Source organism: Dasypus novemcinctus, chromosome 8 (genome assembly GCF_030445035.2).
Source record: "Dasypus novemcinctus isolate mDasNov1 chromosome 8, mDasNov1.1.hap2, whole genome shotgun sequence".
NCBI classification, from domain to species: Eukaryota; Metazoa; Chordata; class Mammalia; order Cingulata; family Dasypodidae; genus Dasypus; species Dasypus novemcinctus.
The window spans coordinates 123,681,266-123,702,892 of NC_080680.1; the positions used below are offsets into that span (position 1 = coordinate 123,681,266).

Sequence of the window (21,627 nt, forward strand, 5' to 3'; positions counted from 1 at the left end):
GAAAAGCCCAGCCCTAGTGAGCACACTGAGTCATTTTCTCTTCCCTGTTATTAATTTTGGAGTCTGTCCTCTTAGATCCTTTTACAAAGGAAAGCCCCATTTAATTCCTGGCTCATCAGCAGTTTCTCTGTGGTCAGTGGTCTGAGGCCAGCCCTTGGCGCTGCCTAGTTCTTCCTGCAAATCAAACATATTGAGCCTATGCTGTGGGCACACGCTGCTCAGTGCCAGGTGCCAGCAGGCCCGCAGGTAGTGCCCAGTTCTTAGGGACATGGCTTCAGCCTAGACCGAGGGGTGGCCCAGACATGAAGCGCAGCAAGCGCCTGTGGGGCTGAGAGGGAACAAATCTGAGCAGGGAAGGAGCCAGGGAGGAGGCGGCCAAGCAGAGGTGTTTAGAACTTTGCTCAGCAGAAGTCGGGAGCCTCTGAGGGTGTTTGAACCAGGTGGTTACAAGCCAGATGACTGCTGCAGGAGAGTTAGTTGGGCAAGTCCATTCAACATTCACTCACCACTTAATGCATTAAGCACCTTCTGTTTCTGTGCGCCAGGCCTGGTCTAAGCACGCGCGAGACCTCCGTGAGCACAAGCATTGCCCGCTCGGAGCTTATCCTCCAGCAGTGTGTGGGGGTGGGGGCCAAGCAGTGTTGCTTACAAGCAGCGTAGCGTGCAGAAGGGGGCAACGCAGTGGGAAAATGCAGAACAGCAAGGCGAGGGGTGGCGTGCCGCGGCGGGAGGCATCAGGAGGTGACGAGTCTGGAAGCCAGGCAGGGTAATGGGGTACGTGGGTGTAGGCCTGAGCTCCAGCGTGGCTGGGACGGCCAAGGGGGCGCTGGCCGCTGAGCCGACTGCCCGGTCAGGCCTGCCGCCGGCCTCACGCGCCTCTGTCTGTTCTTCCAGAAACACAATGTGTAACATCCGTGGCAACAAGCACGCCCAAGGAGCAGGCCACCGGCCTCAAGAGGAGGATTCCGCACAGGGCGGGGAGCCCCGGAGGGAGGAGCAGCCCACGCCCCCTGACCCCAGCACCCCAGGTGAGCCGCTGCCCGGTTCTGAGCTGCCTTCAGAGACCAGCACCCCAGGGCCAGAGCAGGTGCCCTCTCTCCTGCCGCAAATTCATATTTGTGCATTATGTGTCCAAGATAAAACTCCCCATTGCTTCCTCCCAGCTCCTGGGCTTCCATAGTCTGGTAGCAATGATTCTAGACGTAATAAAGGAAAATCTTGGCTTTTTCTCCCTCCCCACCTCCCTTATTAAAACATCCTTCTGGGGTGATTAAAATCAGATCTTCCTGAAGAGGCAGAGCCTCTGATCTGTTGGCATGACATAACCTTAAATATTATTTTCTCTACAAAATGTGAGTGACCCACACCATGAGGGGTTCGGCTTCTTTGAAACTGCCGTTGGTGCCCTCAGAACAGGTGGGAGAGAACTGGCCAAGGCAGCACTGTGGGGATCTCATGACCAGAGAGGACCCCTGGCTGTGTAGACGTCAACCTGGAAGCAGCACCTGTGGGCCTGGGAGAGCACCTGTGGGCCCGGAGGGCACAGAGCCCAGTCCACCAGGTCACACTGTCTCGATGGTGGTGGTGAGGATGTAGTGCCCGCTCGCACAGCAGGGCTGCCGTGCCAGGCCGCATGCAGTGCTTATTTGGTCACGCCTTTATCGAGACATAATCCATATGCCACATAGGTCACCCATTTAAAGCCAGCAATTCAGTGGCTTTCAGTATATTCACAGACATGTGCGATTTTGGAACATTTTTATTCTATTTAGCCATCACCCCTCAATACCCCCACCCTGCCCAGTCCTGGGCGGCCACCACCCTACTTTCTGTGTCTGGCCCTGCCTGTTCCGCTTGTTCCCTAGAGATGAAGTCGTGTGAGCTGTGCTGCTTCGCCCTGGTTTCTTCCCTTACCTGCATTAGCCTGTTTGCTCCGTACAGCTGTAGGTGCTGCCATTATCCTCGAGGCCTGGGAGAGCGCAGGGACTTGCTTCCAGCCACACACAGGTGGCAGGACCAGGACTCGGGCCGGGAAGACTGGCCCCACACCACCGCCTGAAGCCCCACGTCCTAGATCAGAGGTTTTATAAACTGCTTTGTTGCCACGTCGCCTCATCCCCTCGTCCCCCAAGTGTAACATCCAGCACTGCAGAAGGCGGGGTTGAGGCAGGGGTGGGGGGCTGGGTCTCTCTGCACCCTATCCCCCCACCCTGCTCGGCCCTACCCACGTCCCATGGGCACAGCGGTCCCCCACCCTGCCGCCTCAGGGTCAGTGGACAGCGGTGCTTCCAGAGGGCAGGAGGGTTCACCGGCCGCCCTCCTGGCCCCGGACCCCGTGACCTGGAAGAGCAAGAAGGGCTGCCCTCGCCGAGGGCGGCGGGCTGCTTCGTGCAGCCCAGCTGGCTTCTCTGTTCTTGCTCACAGCCAGGCGCAGCCATCCCTGGTTCCTCTGACCTGCTGGAGGAATAGGACAGACTCAGGAGCACTTGGCCTGCCAGGGCCTCCAGAAGGCAGGTGCTGGCCGCTCGCCCCTGCTACCGGAGCCGCCCGGCGCGCTCCACCGGCGCTGCCTGGCTTACACCACAGCCGTCTGAGCGCGCGGCTCTGGAGGGCAGGCCGTCCCAAGTCAGGGTCTCGCCAGGCTGCACCTTCTCCCGGGTGTAGTGCTCTGGTGGCAGCTGGGACTCTGCCCCATCACATGGGGACATCTGTCTCCTCTGGCCTCCACCTCTGGCTTCTCCTGCCATGTCCAGTCTCCTGTCTGTAGGACTCCGGCTTGTCGGAGGAAGTCCACCTGGTTCAGCTGGGCCACCCCTGAACTAGCAGCATCCTCAAAGGCCTGTTTGCATGTGGGTGCACACCCACGGGACAGGGCTTAGGCCCAGAGCGCGTCTTTATGTCTCTATGACAGATGTGACTGTGCCCCCAATACCTCCCCTCAGGTCCCTACCACATCCTTTTTTTTTAGAAGGTACCAGGGATTGAACCTGAGACCTCATACATACACAGCAGGCACTCAACCACCGAACTACATCTGCTCCCCCACAACCTTATTTCTAACACCTTTAATGCCTTCATCCCAAAAGGATAGTGACAGCTTGCTGAAATACACAGAAGGAGAAAATAAATGAGTCCTTTGGGGTAGGAGATTTAGATAAGATTAGGTAAGAGTACTTAAGATTGGGCAGCAGAGGTGGCTCTGACCTTCCCGGCAGCCTAGGCAAAGAGGAAAATGAATGATTAATCATTACACTGGATGTTTTTTCCAATGTCCATAAGACTGAAAATAAATTTTCTTGGAAAAAGTACAGCTTTTCCCACACTGAGGGCCGAGGGGCATTTCCCCTGCTGAGGCCTTAGTGGATGTGCCACATCGATGCTGTGAGCACATGGTTCTCTCCATCCCTCGGGCCACACAGCCAGGCCCTTCACGTCCCCGATGCGGCAGGTGGCAGGCCCTAAAGCACAGGCTCGGCGGGCGGAAGGGAAGGGACAGGACAAAGAGGTTCAGGTGAGTGAGTCTCTGATGTTGGGTCTGATGCAAGAATAAAACTTAGTGACTCAAAAGCAGGAGTCAGCAAACATTTCCTGTAAAGGGTCAGATGGCAAATATTTCAGGCTTTGTGGGCCCTAGAGTTCCTGTGGCAACTACTCAACTCTACCCTTGTAGACTGGAACCAGCCATGATGACACCTAAATGGGCATGGCTACATTCTAATAAACCTGCAGTATTTACAGAAGCAGGTGGTGGGCTGCATTTGGCCTGTGGGCCGTAGTTTGCTGACCCTTGCTCTAGAGGAAATTAAAGGACTAGGCAGCTGCCTTAGTTTGCTAAAGGCCACTGGAAGCAATATACATTAAATGGATTGGCTTTTATAACAGGAATTTATTAGGTTGAAATCTTACAGTTCTTACGTATCCAAATCAAGCCATCCTTGGATATGCTGTCTCACGCAAAGCTGGCTGCTGGCAGTCCCAACTCCTGCCGTGTGGCAAGACACAGCAGGGACATCCTGGTCTGGGTCTCTGCCCCCTCCCAGGCCCACTTCCGTAGCCTCTTGCGGCCTCTTTCCGTGCCCCTGTACTCCGCTGAGTCCATCCCGTCTCTCAGCCTTTTGGGGTTTCCCTGTCTCTGCTGTTTTTCTGTGTGTCTCTGGGTCTGCGGCTTTTTCGCTCTCACTTATTAAGGACTCCAGCAAGAGGACCAAGACTCACCCTGGGTCATGCCTCACTGAAGCCATCCAATCAAAGCTCCCCGCCCCCAGCTGAATCCAGTCCAGACTCAAAGGGCCCCATACCCTTTGATTTAGCTGTAAGAACAAGGTCTTTTCTGGGATCCACAGAAAGCTTCAAACTGTCACAGCAGCCTTGAGGCCATCTACTGTAGTTTGAAAAATGTCTCTCAACGTAGCGTGTGGTGAGAAATAAGAGTTTGAGCAACTCTCTGGGGAATGTAGGGTCCAGAGCCATGTGGATGTGCTTTGAAAATCACCTGGAAGGTAGAGGTGCGACCCTGACCGAAGAAACCAGGCGTCCTGGTGGGGCTGTGCCTGAGGAGCAGCCAGGGAGAGATGGCCCAGGCAGGCTGGGACCCGAGGGCAGAGGCCAGGCCGTGTGGAGGGGGCTCGACTGGCCCCCACCTGTCTGCCCAGGCCCCGGCGGCCAGCAGTGCAGACGACGGTCAGGCAGCCCGGTGGTTCTCAAAGGGGGGTCCCCAGATCAACAGTCACCATCACCTGGGAATTTTGTGCAAATGCAAATCCCCCGGCCCTTCTCCAGACCTACTAAATCAAAAGCTCTGAGAGTAGGGCCCAACAGCCTGGGGGCTTTTTTGTTTTTATTTTATCATCATTTTTATTGTGATATATATGTAACTTAAAATTGGCCTTTTTAACAACTGTACAATTCAGTGGCATTAATTACATTTGCCACTGCCTAGTTCTTACATTTTTTCAGCACTCCAAATAGAAACTGCTTTCATTAAGTAATACCTCCCCACTCCTCCTCCCCCAGCCCCTGGTAACCTCTACATTCTGACTCTATGGATCTGCTTATTCAAGGTATTTCATGTAAGTAGAGCCACTGCAATATTGGTCTTTTGTGTCTGGCTTGTTTCACTCAGCATGGCTTTAAGTGTCATCCATTGTTGTCGCATGATTCAGAACTTCATTCCTTTTGATCGTGGAATAACGCTCCATTGTGTAGCTACCACACCTTGTTGACCCATTCGTCTGCTGGTGGCCCCTTGGGTCGCTTCCACCTCGTGGCTGAAGGGAACACTGCTGCTGCAGACATCAGCGTGCAGGTGTCAGAGTCCCTGCTTTCAGTTCTTCGGGGCATAGGCCTAGGAGCGGAATTGCTGGGTCATATGGTAATTCTAGTTTAACCTTATGAGGAACCAACCATCTGGGTTTTCACAAGCCCTCCGGGTGCTTCTGAAGCAAGTTCAAGTTGACAACTGCCCTGTCAATCGTGTAATCTCTGTGTTTCTCCTCTTGATCAGGGAAGGAGCCAGAAGATTCTCCAAAGCCTACACCCAAGTGCTCTCTGACGGCAAATCTCATCCAGAAAGCCAAGCGCCAGAACAACACCTTCCCGCTCTTCCCTGAAGGGCTCACGTGGAACCGCACCTCCCAGGAGAAGGTGGTGGCCTTGGAGCAGCAGGTGCTGACACTCACCAAGGAGCTGAAGTCCCAGAAGGTGAGCTCTGGCCCCAGGGAGGCCCCAGCTCCAGTGGGCCCTGCAGGCCTGGGCCCTTTCGACAAGAGAGGCGCCTTCCTCGCCAGTTGGGTACGGGCCAGTGTGTCGCCTTGAAGGCCAAACAGCAGGTTGGCAGGTTGTGCTGCCGAGCGCTCAGGCATGCTGTCACGCAGGCGGGGCCAAGGCTGCCAAGGGCAGGGTGTCTGGAGCTGTACTTCAAGAACTATCTCTCAGATGCCTCCCGGAGGGCCAGGCATCGTCTGCGCCCACACCCAGCTGGGCACAGTACGTGGAGAGGATGCAGGGCCCTGGGCAGGGCTGCTGGGGCGTGGGCCTTTTTGACCTGGCGGCGATCACTGGGGCAGGACTCTGCAGGAATGTCCAGGACACAGGAAGCCAGCAGGGCCTGTGTGGCCCCAGGGGGCTGAGCCGAGGCCAACGGGGCACAGTGACAGGACCGAGATTTAGGCTCCATCTAGGGAGATGTTAATTATAGGAACTATAAAAAGAAAGAACGGTGTTCATTGTAGAAGATTATACAGAGAGAGTGCTTCATATCATTCCCCAAGCCTACCACTCAGAGAGTAAGTGGTGTTGAAGTTTAGGGGCTGCCCTTCAAGTATAAGGCCCACAGGGCCCGGGAAGCCACAGCCCCGGGAGGGGGCTCCCTCTGGCATGACAGAAAGCGATGGAGTTAGCACGAGCGCCACCCCAAATCCCAGCGGTAGGGCCAGCTCGGGCTCTGTGCAGCCCAGGCTGCCCCTGGGAGAAGAGGCCCAGCTCGGTGCCAGCCCAAGCAGGTGGGCGGCGGTAGCAGTGGGGAGCTGAGTCTTCTCCCCTTGTGCATGTCTTCTTTTCCTTCTACGCTGGTTCTGGGAGAAAATAGTTCAGGAAAACGCTCCTCTACCTAGTTGGGCCCCTCCTCGGCTTTTCCTGCCCCAAAGCAGTGACCCGCCAGGCGAGAGTGGGACCAGCAGAGGCTCTGTTCACGGAGCAGCTGGTGGCTGGGCACTGCGTAGAGGAACCCTTCATTCCTGCATGCCCACTTCCTTCCTCTACCCACCAAGTCTCTACTGAGGCCCGCGGGTCCAGGCAGTTCTGGGGGAGAACAGTGAGAAGAGGCACGGCCCCCGCCCTGATGAGTGCTCATGTGTCGCGGCAGAGACAGGCGTCGAGCACGTCGGCACCCAGGTATACGATGATTACAAATGTGACGTCCGTGCCGTGCTGCAGCCTCTCTGTGTTCCCGCCGGGGGGCTGCCAGACACGCTGCTTGCTGAGCGGGCACCAAACCCAGCCCTGCAGCCGCCTGATCCCTTGAGTCCCAAACAGAACCTGGAAGGAAGAAAAATCCTGAAAGTAAATTCTGTCTCTCCTTTCGTCGCGTCTCTCCTTTCCTTCTAGAATGTATGGGCAGCTTCGCTGGGCTCAGCCTTCCTCTCTAAGGCATTACAATTGTCGAATGGAGCAGAAAGGCCCTGGGAGAGGTAGATTCCATTGAGGTTTGCCCCGATTGCTATGGCACCTGAAGGACCCACCGTGCTTCAGTAAATGAAAGCAAGACTCTGAGATTAAGACGGATAGGCAGACTTTTGACAATTCCTGTACATTCAGAGTGAAAATGTCAGGAGGAAATCCTTCAAAGTTAAAGGCTCTGGATTTTTTTTTCCTGCTCAACTTTCCAGTAAACCTCAACTCTGTGATGTGCTGAGGACAGGCCCCATGGCTTGCCTCCGGCTTGCCATCTGAGTGGGTTGCAGGCTCTCGATCTGCATCCCTAATGCACATCAGTCCAGTGGGGAGTGAGAGCACGGGCCGCTGCGGGAGGCTGCACAGGCCCAAGTGCTGGCCTGGAGCCAGGTGCTTAACACCTCTGAGCCGCAGCTTCCTCATCTGTAATGGGAGTTAGAAGATAACAAGTTTCCCAGAGAGGCCAGGGTCAGGATCCACAAAGCCCAGTGTCCAGCACCCAACAGTGCCCCAAAAGACTTCAGTTCCCACGGCTTTCCCTGCGCAGCCTACCAAGTCCTTCCTGCCTTCGTGGGCTGCTCCTCCCGCCGGAAGGGGCTCTGGAAGACAAGAGCGTAAGACCCCAAGAATCGTGCTTGTGGGTTGGCCCTGGGGGGGTGGGGGGGCAGGTCTTCATTCCACATGCGGTGAGGAGGTGAGCACCCCAAGCCCCCTAACTCTGGGGTTTCCCTTCCGGCCTGGAAGTCAGAGCCGAGGAGGAGGAAAGCAGCACGGAGGCAGGCCTGGCCTCTGGCTCCTCGCTGTGCCCTTGCCACTCAGGAACGCTGGCCGGAGAGCAGGCCCCCTGAGACCCTCAGAGCCCAGCGAGGGTGCCCCTGGACTTCCCAGAGGCCACGCCTGCAAATGCCTTCCTGTGCCGCTTCTGTGGGAAGGCTCCCCGTCTCTCATTCTCACGCTTTGGGAAGACAAGGAATTAAGGGTCTTGGCCTGGAGCAGCCAGCCAGGTGGTCCTTGTGATAGTTGAGGGACCCTTGAAGAATTTGCCTCTCAAACGCCGTTAGGTGCCATTGAAGGTACTGTTTTAGTTTCCTACACTGCTTAAAGCAGATACTGTGAGATCAGTTGACTTTAAACAATGGGAATGTGTTAGTTTACAGTTTGAGGACGTGAGAATGTGAAAGTCAAGGCATCTTCAAGGTGATGCTTTCTCCCCAGGGACCGGCTGGCGGCGACCCTTGGCTCCTCTGCCACCTGCCAAGGCACATGGAGGGATCTGCTGGTCACTCCCTTCTCTTTGGGGTTTTGTTGATCTCAGCTTCTTGCTCCCTTGGCTTTTCCTCTCTCTGTCCGTATTCATGCTGTTTATAAAGGACACCAGTAAAAGGATCAAGACCCACCCTGGGCCACGCCTTACCTGAAGGATCCTCATCAAAAGGTCCTACTTCTAAAAGGTCACACCCACGGGAATGGATTAGCTTTCAGAGCATGATTTTCTGGAGTACATATAGCTTCACACAACCACCCCTCACCCTTTGGACCCCAAAAAGACATGTTCTTTTCATATGTAAAATACATTCCATCACAATATCCCCAAAAGCCTGAAATCATTTCAGTAACAGCATTAAGTACAAAGCCTCATCAGAATCAGTGACAGGTGTAGGCTGTCCTGGGGCACAGTTCCCCTTAGTCTGTGGACCTGTGACACCTAGAAAACAAATTATATCCTTCCAACATACGAGGGAGGGACAGTTAATGGGAATTCCCATTCCCACAGGGCCATGTGCCCCAAACAGTTGAGAAACCCTGCAGGGCATATTCCATTAGATTTCAAGGCCTGAGAGTCCTCTCTGGAATGAGGTTTTGTCCTCGAGGCCTGATGGAGCAGCAGCCGCACTCCTAAGCGCTTGAGCAGTGGCCACACTCTCCTTGAAGGATGGGGTGCAGATTCCACACTCTTCAAGCTTCGGGGTGAGGCCAGGCCCTCTGCAACCCCAGGGAACAGGTTACACCCTCAGAAAGCTGGCAGGGTGGCCAGGCTCTCGGCAGCCCGCAGGGAACGTGCTCCGCCCTCTCCAAGGCGCAGCGCTCTTCCTGAGCAGGGGGTGGAAGGCCTGCCCCCTCCGAGTGCAGGGCACACGCACCCTTTTCATACACCTGAGTGAGCTGCTTGCTTGGCCTGAGAAGAGGTCTTAAGTCCAAACCTCAGCTTCCATGGTTCTGCCCTAGAAGTCGTTTTTCCTTCCATCTCTCCCTTTTTTTGTCCCTTTTAGGCCAGGCTGACAGTGGTTTTGTGCATACTGATCTTGCAAAAAATCTTGGTTTCACATGCAGCTCACAGGGGTCCAAACCACTAGACAGGAGGACTTTCCACAGGTCCTTTCTGGACAACTTCATTTCCAATCCTGACTTCCCCTGAAATGGCTGGCTGGATCTGCACTCAGTTAAACCCTCACCTGGAGCACTGTGCTCTGGGGACTTGCTTTCTGGAAGCTCAGAATTTCCCAAACCGTCCATTTCTGCTTCCTTTATGATCAGGAGTTTAGTTCTCAGATCATCCCTTTCATCTCATATTTCACTATAAGCTGCAGGGAGAAACTAGGCTGTGCTTTGCACACTTAGCTGGAAATCTCCTCTGCTAAATAGCCAAGTTCATCGCCTTGAAGTTCTGCCTTCCACCTGACATCAGAACTCGACTTTGCCAAGTTCTCTGCCACTATAACAAGGGTCCTTTCTTCCAGTCTCCAATGACACTTGTATCATTTCTGTCTAAGACCTCTTTGGAGGTACCTTTAGCATCCATGTTTCTACTAACAGTCTCTTCAAAGCTGTCTAGGCTTTTTTCTATACAGCACATCACAATTTTTCCAGCTTCTGTCTATTACCCAATTCCAAAGTCATTTCTGCATTTTTGGTATTTGCATTAGCAGCACTCTTCTCCACCAGTACCAGAATCTGTTTTAGTTTCCTGGGCTGCTCAAGCAGATACCATGAAATGGGCTGGCTTTAAACAGTGAGGATTTATAGCTTATGATTTGAGGCTGAGAAAATGCCCAAATCAAGGCATCCTCAGTCAATACTTCCTCCCTAAGACTGGCTGCCAGGGACTCTGGACTCCTGTCACATGGCAAGGCACATGGCGGCATCTGCTGGTCTCTTCCAGGTTCTGCTGATTTCAGCCTCTTGCTCCCATGGCTTTCTCTCTCTCTTTTTTTATCCCACTAATAAAGGACTCCAGTGGGAGGATTAAGACCCACCCAGGCCACACCTTAACTGACACAGCCTCATCAAATGTCCTACTTTCAAATGGCCTAGGTTCACGCCCACAGCCATGGAGTAGCATGACTTCCTGGGGTGCACGCAGCTCTGAACCAGCACGGGTACAGAGGTGTATTGGGGCCAAATCCCTGCCCTCAGGGACCTCACTGTGCAGTGGGGAAGAGAAGACAAGAGCACAACTAACTGCTGATAGGAAGGATGTCCCCAGCCCTGTGCTGGGGCTTCCTGGAACCCTTAGCACCGTTTCACCCCCCTTTTCCTGAAGAGGAAACGCGCTTCTGAGAGGTTCTGCGTGGCCAGGGTCCCCCAGGGGCTATGCCGGTCTGTGGCCTCCAGAGCTTCCGCTCCTCACTGTGCCACATCGAGGGGCCAAGGGCACACAGCCGCGAGAGCCAGGCCTGGAGCTGGGTTCCCTCCTGCAGGTCCCAGCTCTTTCCACAGCCCAGATGCCCTCTGTGGTCTCCCCAGCATGGCCTGATACCAGACACACACACCACAGTATTCTTGGGAAGAAATGAGCATGCTCCCTGGGCCTTCCTGGTGTCATAGTAAGCCCTGGGCCGCGCTGGGACCCATGAAGCCATTCTCTCTCCCAGGGCCCTAACAAGCTGGCCCCGTAGAGATCTGGACCCAGCAGACAGTGCCAGGTGGCCGATCGGCTGGGCGCCTCGGCCCTCAGAGGTGACCAAATGGCACGCAGCCTGCAGGCCATCTGCTCTGGCAGGTGGAATGCCGCCCGGGCCAGGCTGGCCATCTGCTGGCTGCAGGAAGGCAGCACCCCTGGGACTCTCCCAGCCGCCTGAGCTCATGTGGGACTCCTTGGTAAAGGCCAGAATCTGGAAGAAAGGCAGCAGAGGTGGTGGGCGGCCCCTTACTCCTCAGAATGCCAGGGGCGGGGGCATGTTCCCCGGCCCTGGGCCTTGATAGCGGGGGAGGTGGGGCAGGAGGTGCTCGGCCGTCCAGCTCGGGGAGGGCAGCGGGCACGCTTTCTCTCGTCCTCAGCTCTGAGTCTTTCTGCAGCTGCAGGTGATCCTGGCGTCCCCTCTCCCATGGCTGGGTCAACTGGTGGCTCTCTTTGCTCTGTGTGTCCCTGCTTGTTTCTCCCATTTATATAGGACTCCAGCCAGCAGGCTGAGGCCCACGTGGGTCACCCCTCACTGAGGTGCTCCAGTCCAGGGCCCCCAGCTGAATCCAGTCCAGTCAGAGGGCCCCCCACCCACGGGAATGGGCTAACTCCAGAACATGATCTTTTTTGAGATTCACGAAAAGCTTTAAACTGTCACATTCCACCCTCTGGATCCCAAAAATACAACTTCATCCATATGCAGAATACGTTCATTCTGCACAATATTTCAAAAGCCTTAAATCATTTCAGTAGCAACTGAAGTTAATATAAAATCTCATCAAAATCAAGTTACAGGCATGCAGTCTGTCCTGGGGTAACATTCCTCCCTGGCTGTTGACCTGTGAAACTTACAAAACAAGGTATCTGTTTTCAGTGTTCAGAGGATGGACCATCACGGGATAAACACTTCCCTTGCCTTAGGGAGATATCGGAAGGAAAATGGGTCACAGGTCCCAAACAGTCCCAGAAACCTGCAGGGCACGCTTCATTAGATGTCAGAGTCTGAGGGGCATCTCTAGAGCCAAGTCTTCTCGGCCTCGTGGGGCCCACGCCTTCCACGGGCTTGGCCTGTGGCCATCTTCTCAGCTCCACTCTCTCCAAGTATCTGGGTGGCCCCCAGCTCCAGGCCCCACCCTCCAGAGACACCGGGGTCACTCTCCCCGGTCTCCAGGGCACAGGCCCAACCCCCTGGAACAGTGGGGTGGTGCTCTAACTCCCCCCAACCCCAGGGGAATGTGCTTCCCCCTTGCTGAAGCCCGGGCTGGCTGCACTTGCCCTGAACTATGGGGCGGAAGCCCCCTGACGTGACATGCCAGGGCAGGCTCACCCTTTCTGCACATGTGGGTGACGTCCCTCTCGGCCCAAGAAGATGTCTTCAGTCTAGACCTTAGCTTCCATGGTTTTGCGCTTGAGGTAATTTTTCCTTCCATCTCCCCTTTTATGTTCCTTTTAGGCCAGGCTAACAGTGGTTTTGTTCATACAAATCTTGCAAAAAGCTTGTTGGCTTCGTGTGCAGTTCACAGGGTACCAACCATCCGACAATAGGACTTACACAAATCCTGTGTTTCCAGTCCCGACTTGCAAGGCAATGGCTGCCTGCTCCAGGTGGAGTCCTCATGCAGCCCTGCTCTCTGGGGACTTGTGTCCTGGAAGCGCAGAATTTCCCAGACCATCACGTTCTGGTTTCTTTGTGCCCAGGAGTTCAGATCTCAGCTTATCCATTCCCTCTCACTTTTTCCTATAAGCTGCAAGGAGAAGCCAGGCTGCGTTTTCTACATTCAGTTTGGAAATCTCCTCAGCTAAATATCCAAGCTCGTCACTTTCAAATTCTGCTTTGCATCTAACATCAGGAGTCAGTTTTGCCAAGTTCGCTGCCACTTTAAAGCAAGGCTTGCCTTTCTTCCAGTTTGCGTCATTTCCTAGGCCTCATCGGAAGTAACCTGAGCGTCCGTATTCTCACCAACAGTCTCTACAAAAGCAATCTAGGCCTTTTCTATTCAGCGTCTCAGAATTCCTCCAAAATCTTCCCCTTGCCCATTTGTAAAGGCATTCCAATATTTCTGGTATTTGTATAGCAGCAGCACCCCACTTTCCTGGAACGAGTTTTTGTTTTACTTTGCAAAATACCAGAAATGGGTTGGCTTTTATAATGGGAGCTTATTAGGGTAACATCTTCCAATTCCAAGGCTGTGAAAATGTCCAAATCAAGGCCTTGTCAAAGATGCTGTCTCACCAAAGGTCGGCCACTGGCGATCCTGGATTCCTGCCATGTGGCAAGGTACCTTGGGGGCCAGGCTCTGCTTGCCTGTCCAGGCTCGCTTTCTCCCTGAGCACAGCCGCGGGTGACCAGGCACAGGGCTCGTCTCTCCCCTGCCCCTTCTCTTCTGCTGTGGGCTGCTCCGCTGATTTCCAGCGTCCAGCCTCTGGCTCATCCTCCCAGGGTTTCTCTCTCTCTGCGGCTGTGGGTGATCCTGGAGTCCCCTCTCCCATGGCAGGGTAGAATGGCAGCTGTCTTTGCTCTGTGTGTCCCTGCTCGTCTCTCCCGTTTATATAGGACTCCAGCAAGAGGACCGAGGCCCACCTGCGTCACCCCCCACTGAAGTGCTCTCATCCAAGGCCCCCAGCTGAACCCAGTCCCATCAGAGGACCCCACACCCACGGGAATGGGCTAACTCCAGAACACGATCTTTTCTGGGATTCACAAATAGCTTTACACCGTCACAATCAGCTCTTCAGTTTCCAAGTACTGACCGTAAGGCGTTGTTTGTACTTGTGGAAATTGGAAGCATGCTAGGGCTCCACTGGGGAGCCTGGGTTAAGGCAGCTGGGGCACATCCGTGCATGGAACACTCGGCTGCTGGACATCGTGGTGCTTGACGTTGACTGTCGCACACCCTCGGGAGCATCTTCAGAAACGCAGCACGCCGCAGGCTTCCTGTGTGCTTTTTAGTGTTTCTTCGTGGCGTGTGTGCAGAAATGCAGCTGACGCTAAGATCGTGGGTGTACCTGGCAAGGGCTTCTGCCTTCAGCCGGTCAGGCAGCGGTTACGTGTAAAAAGTTACCCGGCCTCAGCTCCCTTCTCCACCGGCCTCTGATCTTGCTTTCATGGTGCTGCAGAGTCCATCCATCAGACGCCTAACAAACCCATCAGCCCATCCTTCAGAAAGGCGAGAAGCCCTGAGAAGGCGCTGGGTCCGTGGCATGCTCATGCGCACACACAGTGTCTCTGAGAATATGCACCGTGGGGTTCGTGTTCTTTCTAGGTGGTGGCTTCTATTTCTTCATGTAGTCAAACATCTTTATAAGAAACATAAATTTTGTTATGATTCCCCCCATCCCCCCCGCCAAAAAAAGCAATATAGCTAGTTCCATTTTTTAAGGATATTGGAAAAGCAAAATCCATTAACTCCTTAGCACGGAGAAGTGAAAGGTGCTGGATCAGGACACAGGGGTCTCCTTTCTGGCTGTGGCTGCCCACTTGTGGGGCCCACCTGCCGGGGCCTCGGTCATCTCCCTTCCCCTCTGGGACCCCAGCTCCCATGGTGCAGCAGGGCCTCCAGCCCCGGAGGTCCGGCTTTTCTGGATCGTGGCCCAGGCCCTCCCTTCACCTCCCCACACCTTATCTTCCTGTCCACTCAGGCTCCGTCCCTCGGGAAGCAGGCTTCATTCCCAGCATTCCGGTGTGGCTTTCAGCCACCCTCCCCCTGCCCTCCTGCCCCCCCCCCCCGCCCCCGCTCCAGCTGCACCCACACCCCACATGCTCCTTTATTCCTCTAGGACTTTTCTTTTTGTTTGTTTTTTGTTGTTGTTGTTTTAAAGATTTATTTTTTTATCTATTTCTCTCCCCTTTGCCCGCCCCAATTGTCTGTTTTCTGTGTCCATTTGCTGCGTGTTCTTCTTTTTGTTGGCTTCTGTTGTTGCCAGCAGCATGGAATCTATGTTTCTTTTTGTTGTGTCATCTTGTTGTCAGCTCTCCGTGTGTGTGGCACCATTCCTGGGCAAGCTGCACTTTCTTTCGCACTGGTCGGCTCTCCTTACAGGGCGCACTCCTTGTGCGTGGGGCTCCCCTATGCGGGGGACACCCCTGCATGGCAGGGCACTCCTTGCGTGCATCAGCACTGCGCATGGGCCAGCTCCACACGGATTAGGAGGCCCGGGGTTTGAACCGCGGACCTCCCATGTGATAGACGGACACCCTAACCACTGGGCCAAGCCTGCTTCCCTCCTCTAGGACTTTTCCGCAGCTCTTGGCTCACTCTAGCTGGAAAGACCCCTATCCCTTCGTCTCCCACTTGGTTCCTGGTTGCCTCTGGCCTCATTCTTCATGACTCAGTTGAAGCTGCTGTCTTTCTCTAGAATGTACTAGTCTTCCCCTGCCTCGACCCAGGCAGAAGTCCCTGCTGCCTGCTCTGCGCTGCCACAGACGTCCTTGCTCCCACTCCTGCAGCATCGCTCACCTCCACTCCCACCAGCCTTCCCGCCCTTACAGGCAGAAACTGGCCTATGCCCTCCAGAGGCCAGGACCCAGCACAGGCCCTGACACTGACAGGGTGTTTGATAGTGGATGGGTAGATGGACGGACAGACGGATGGGTGGAAAAGAGAGAACCAGAGAAGGGCCCTGGTCACTAGTACTGAGGTATTTGAAGATGCATGTGAACGAGCTGGTCATTAGCATCTCAAAGTCAGGATTTGGGACAGTTGTCTTCCAAAGTGGAAGCGTTCTTGTCAAATAACCCTCTCCAGCTGGTTCCTGTATTTAAATATTTGGGAGTGGGTACAGCTGATAGGTTCTCCAGCAAACCCTGCTTTTCCAAAGGAGACTCTTAACTGGCATAGAGCACAGCGGTGTAGCCATAGCCTGGGTCTGAGCTCCACGGGGGCTGCCTGGGGCCGCGCGGCTTCCGATAGGATGCCCCCGACCCGCCATGAACTCACACCCCTGCTTTGGGGCAGCACAGGTGCCTTGGCCCTGGGGGGGCTGGAAACCTGCCGCAGAGAGCCACGCAGACCTTGAGTTTCCATGTGACTCCAGCCCCAGGCAAGGAACAGATGGAGGTCTGTGGCTTCAGGACTCCAGCTCTCCTGCACCCGCCTTGCCCGCACCATTTGGCGAGCCGGCAGGGCTAGGCCCAGACAGACTGAAGGAGGCTGAGTGCGGCTTAGGGGAGATTGCCCGTGTGGCTCCTCTCTTTGTTGTCTCCACCTGATGGGTCGTGGTTGCTGGGAGGCCTCAGAGGCTTCAACTAGACTGAGCAGAAAGGAGCAGGGACAGAGCAGGAGCTCTGGCTGCCCCCTGGCACGGTGACTGACTGAGCACAGGCTTTAGAGTCCAGATTTGAGACCAAATTCCACTCTGCTCTCCTGGGCCTCAGTTTCCTTCTAAAATGAAAGTGTATCAGTTTTGGTACAAGCTCAGCTGCTATAACAAAGAAGCCGCCAAGTCCTATGGCCTAAGCCAAGAGGGCAGCTTATTTCTCTCTCTCACTGAGGAGTCCTGAGGTAGAGGAACAGTTCTGACCGGGGGTGGGGGCGGGGGCGCCAACTCTGATGTCCTGAACGTGTCACTTCTGCTTGTGGGTCCCAGAAGACGGCTCTGTTCTTCCCGTGGCCCAGCCAGAGGAGGAGCAAGCGCCTGGTGGTTTTAAAGGAGAGGCCAGAAGCCGGCTGCGCCCGCGCAGGGAGCCTGGGAGATGGCGTCTTTAGCTGGGGAGCGTGTATCCTGCGGAAACTCCTGAAGAGAAGGAGGAAAGGCCGCGGGGAGGGGCTGCCCCAGGGGTGGCATGGGCCCCGCACCTGATGCCTCCCTCTCCCTGCCCAGGAGCTGGTGACGCTCCTGCACAAGGCGCTGGAGGCTGCCCAGCAGGAGAAGAGGGCGTCGAGCGCGTACCTGGCGGCGGCCGAGGACCACGAGCGGCTGGAGCTGGTGCGGCACCAGGTGCGACAGATCGCGGCCCTGGGCAGGCGGGTGGAGGCGCTGGAGCGGGAGCGGGAGAGCCTGGCGCAGACGGCGAGCCTGCAGGAGGAGCAGGTGCAGGAGCTGCAGCGGCACGTGCAGCTGCTCATGGACAAGAACCAGGCCAAGCAGCAGGTCATCTGCCAGCTGTCCGAGAAGGTCACCTGGGACTTCACGCACCCGCCCGCCCCGCCCGCCGCGCCCCCGGAGCCCGCCGACTTCCTGCGCCAGCAGGAGAAGGTGGAGCACCTGAAGGTAGGGGCCCTCTGGGGCTGCGGGGAGGCCGCCACGCCTGACGGATGGGTTTTTCCGGACAGTGCGGGGACCACCCTCGATGCTGGCTTACTCTTACTGGAAGTCGGTGTCACTGGAAACGTTGCACGCCCTTCCTCGCCTCCTTACCACGAGGCCCAGGGTAGCCCGGCCTTCTCGTGGCGACCGGTTGAAAAGCGAAGGTGTCCTTAGATGACCAGAGAAGAAAGAGCCCGAGGCAGGGTCTGTGGTCCTGAGTTCTGAGCAGCTGAGTCTGGGGTCTTGCAGGACCCCACCATCGGCTACTGCCTCCCCCTTCGGCGCCAGGGTGCCCCCAGCCCTGCGCTTGGGGCCCGCGCATGACCCTGGCTGAGCGCCGCTCCGCGTGTGGCCTGTTGGCAGGGTGCCAGGCACCGTCCGCGAGCTTTCCCAGGGCATCCCGTTCATTTGGTCTTCGCACCCACCCCGAGGCGCTCGCTCTCCCACTTCCCCCTTACAGACAGGACGCAGAGGCCGAGCAAGGGGGCGCGACGTGGCAAGGGCCACGAGCAGAGCCGGGGGAGCGCTCGCCTGCCCGCTGGCCGGCCCGCCCTGCTCGCACCGCCTCCAGCTCCTGCCACCAGCCCCGCCCCTCCTTCCCTTCTGCACCCGGATCTCCATCCCCATCTCCATCCCAGGAGGGGCTGCCTCCTCCCACAGGGACCAGTGTCGGCCCAGGGCCAGGGAGTGCCTGCCCGGGTGGCAGCTCCTCTCCAGGAGGGCTGTGCAGGGGCCACCGGAGGCCTGAGGCTGGGGGTGAGTGCCCTGTCCACAGGCAGCCCCCAAACCAGGGCCAGGCCTGCCCCTGCCACTGACAGCCACACGTGTCTAGCTCTGGAAGCTTCTGCGGGAACCAGCGGGCGGTGTGGACCGGGCCCTGCCCTGGCTTTGCAGCCAGGGGACCCTGGGTTTGAATCCTGCTCCACCGCTTCCTGGGGAGGGACCTCGGGCAGGTTGTCTCACCTCTTCACATGCTGGACCCATTGCCAGAGGGACTAAGGGGGCGAAACCCCGGTTCCTTCCCTTCCTGTGAAGAACCACACAGCCACCCCTCAAATCTGACGTCAGAGATGCTTGGGGGCATAAAAAACTCCTGTAGGGACACCTTTCTAACGCGGGTGCAGCCAGCACCTGGGAGGCTTAGTCCTTCCCCCAGCGGGAGAAGCTGCCCGTCGCTCTGCTCTCCTGCCCGCTCGGGCTTCGCCTGCCTCTTCCCTCTCCTCTCCCTGGAATCTGCTTTCACCACCCAGGGAAGCAGCGCGAGCTGAGGGACAGGTGCCCAGGCCTGGCTGTAGCCCCGGACCCACCCAGAGCCTGAGCAGGGCCTGAAGTTCCGTGTTCAGGAATTTGAGCGACAGGCCACCTGCCTCAGAGCCAAGTTCACCTGTACAGGGGCCCCAGGGTTCCGGGGCCCCGGGTCTGTGCTGGAAATAGCTGCCTGGGCTGGAGTTCCTGCTTTTTAGCCTTTAGGTGCCTGGTGTAGAAAAACATATATGACCCGTCGAAATGCCTTTGTCCGTCAGTGTTGGGACAGAGCCTGTTCCCGTTTTCTATGTGCCCTGGGATGGAGAAACCCCGCTCTGGGGACATGCCCTCTTGGTGCTGAAACTTTTAATTTGCGGGTGGCGAATGTCAGAGCTGGAAAGACTCTGCAGTCTGGTCTCCCCATGTTCTCAGGTAGGACAGCAACACCCCAAGACTGGAAGGGCAGGCCTGGGGTCCCACTGCGTAGGCAGCTGCCCCCCCCCCCCGCCCCGCCCCACTCCCCTGCCCTCCTGCACCGCGAGGCTGTCCACGCGCACTTCCGGAAGAGTTTCCCGGCTCCGGACCCTCCTCTTCCCTTCTCCCCTCCCCCAGGCTACCCCTCCCCAGCTGGCCTCCTCCACGCCCTCCTCTTCCTTGTCTCCTCTCTCCCATCCCCCGTCCCCCCACCTCCTTTCCCGCATTCCCGCCCCCCCTCCCCGCCCCCTCTCCCCCACCTCCTCTTCCCTGGCACCTCTCCCCGTCTCCTCCTCCTCCCCAGGTAACTGCCCTGTGGCTCTGCTCTCCTCTCAGGGCTCTTCCCTCCCCACAGTTCTGAGCCAAGAAGACGCCCGTAGGGGGGTGAGCTGCGTGGGCAGGGTCTGCGCCCACACCCGCCCTCCCCCGGCCTGGGACCTTGGACGAGGGCCGGGCCCTCCAGCAGCTCGCAGGCCTGGCAAGGCAGGGGTGGTGACAGGGAGGTGGCTCCAGGCAGCGCCCGGGCAGCCCCAGCCCAGGCGCCTCTAGCTCATCGCGTGCTCCCCGGCCCGCAGGCGTGGCCCTGGCTCTTCCTACCGGCCGGGTCTGAGGGGAAGTCGCTGCCCCTGCGTCTGCTTCCTCATCTGTAAGATGGAATCATCGTGCTAGATCCCACCCCACAGCGCTGGGGCGACAATTAGGTTAAACCAAAACGCCATGCCGCTGACGACAACAGAAGCGGACAAAGAAACAAGACGCAGCAAATAGACACCAAGAACAGACAACCAGGGGAGGGGGGTAAATTAAATAAACAAAATAAAATTTTAAAAAAATCTTTAAAAAAAAAAAAAACGCCCGAGGTGTGGGAGCCCAGGCAGGAGAGCCCCGGGGCCCATGGCGCAGTCGCCGGCACTGGGCACTGGGGAGGCAGCCCCCCGAGCGGTGGGAGCGCCCCTCCCAGCAGGTCAGGGCGTTTCTGAAGCGGGTCCCTCCAGAGCGTCCCGGGTGCGGGTCCAGCTTCCTGCCAGCCCAGCACAGGGGTCTCACCCTCCAGGGGCAGCCTGCGGCAGGCGTCCCACCATAGCAGTCCCTGCACTCACAAGCGAGCCCACCCCGGGCGCAGGGGAACCAGCAGAAAGGGTACAAGTAAACGGGGCACATTCGCCCAGTGGAATCATGACCCGCATTGAAAACGATCGCTGAGAAGCTTACACAGCAACACGGAGAAGTATTTCCAGAGTGACGCTAAATGAAAAAAATCTCCGCTCAGGGCCGTCCAGTAGGATCGACGTGTGTAGTAAACGACGTTTGTTTGAAAAACAAGCCCTGTTGGAGCGCCTGCTAGTCCCGTGCCTGTCCGGGCGTTCCCGCACTTTACCTCCTCTAGTTTCCCCGCTGCCCAGGGGCTCGTAGGGGTTTGTCCTTTTTACAGGTGAGGAAACGGAGGGTCAGAGTGAGGGGCTTGGGCCTCCCAGCCCGGCTGGCAAAGCCAGGGCCCACTAGAGAAGGGGTTGTGGGGAAGGTTTTGTTTTTTTCTTTTCAGACTTCCTTTTCCGTTGCCATTTTCTTGGACATTTCTAAAGAAAGGAGGTGTTGGCGGGCGTGGCTCCATTTCTGTACCCTGGTGAAATTCCTTCCTCTCCTCTTGCGCAGGATGACATGGAAGCGTACCGCACCCAGAACCGCTTCCTCAACTCCGAGATCCACCAGATCACCAAGATCTGGAGGAAGGCAGCGGAGAAGGAGCGGGTGCTCCTGATCAGGGTGAGAGGGGGCCGTCCCGCAGCCGCCGGTCCCCACCGCCTGCGTCCCAGGGCCGCCAGCCCTGCCCCACTAGCTCCTGCCCACCACCTGCTCTCCCCGGGGCCGAGCCTGTGGTCCGGCTGATGGTCACCTGTCCAGGTGATGGTCACCTGCCCAGGAGTGGTCGCTGGGCAGCAAGACGAATAAGCCTGGCCCCTGCAGGGAGCTGGACACAGGACACTTTGGGGGCCTGAAGGGACGGAGGGCAGTCAAGGCAGGCTTCCTGGCGGAGGTGCTGAAGGAGAGCCGATATCATCTGGGCAGACAGGCTGGAGCCCTCGAGGGTGGAGGGGAGGAGCTTGGCCTGTGTCCCGGGCCCTGAGCAGTTCCTGCAGGTTTCGAGGGGGGACGTCTGACTTAGGGTTTAGGAGCCGGGCTGTGGCTGGCCCTGGAGCAGGGACTTGTGGGACTGGGCAGGGAGGCCTCTCATGCCCTGTGGCTGAAACTCCTGAGAAGAGTGTCATGCGGGGACCAGGAAGTGGCCCTGGCAATAGAGGGAGGCAGAGGGGGCACAGGGGAGCAGGAGGGGACGGGCTCGGGGCTGGCTTGGAGCCGGGGCCTGGTGAGTGCGTGGAGATGGTGGCCCGGCCAGGGGCCGCAGAACTGCAGCCTTGGCCGTGAGGCCCCCGCCCGCCTTCCAGGGGAGCCGGGAGAGGCGGCCCAGAGCCCATGGCAGCCTTGCCCAGTCCATCCTAGGGACAAGGAGAACAGGGATCAGAGAGGCGTCCCAACTTGCCCAGCCCCATGCAGCCTGAGTAGAGAGAGGCAGGAAAGTCCAGGGCAAGGGC

At 57.1% G+C, this 21,627-nt stretch overlaps 1 protein-coding gene across 2 annotated transcripts in view; it reads left to right on the plus strand.

The window, feature by feature from the left end:
• TBC1D2 (TBC1 domain family member 2) overlaps nt 1-21,627 on the plus strand; it is a 45,218-nt gene that overhangs the window by 14,337 nt on the left and 9,254 nt on the right. Inside the window, exons 4-7 of one of the 2 annotated variants that reach the window (XM_004455796.5) lie at nt 895-1,028; nt 5,504-5,700; nt 16,892-17,281; nt 20,690-20,800. In XM_004455796.5, coding sequence (XP_004455853.2) covers nt 895-1,028; nt 5,504-5,700; nt 16,892-17,281; nt 20,690-20,800 — 832 coding nt within the window. Of the gene's footprint in view, nt 1-894; nt 1,029-5,007; nt 5,070-5,503; nt 5,701-16,891; nt 17,282-20,689; nt 20,801-21,627 lie in introns of those variants that run through there. The other variant, XM_004455799.5, reaches the window with a different exon arrangement.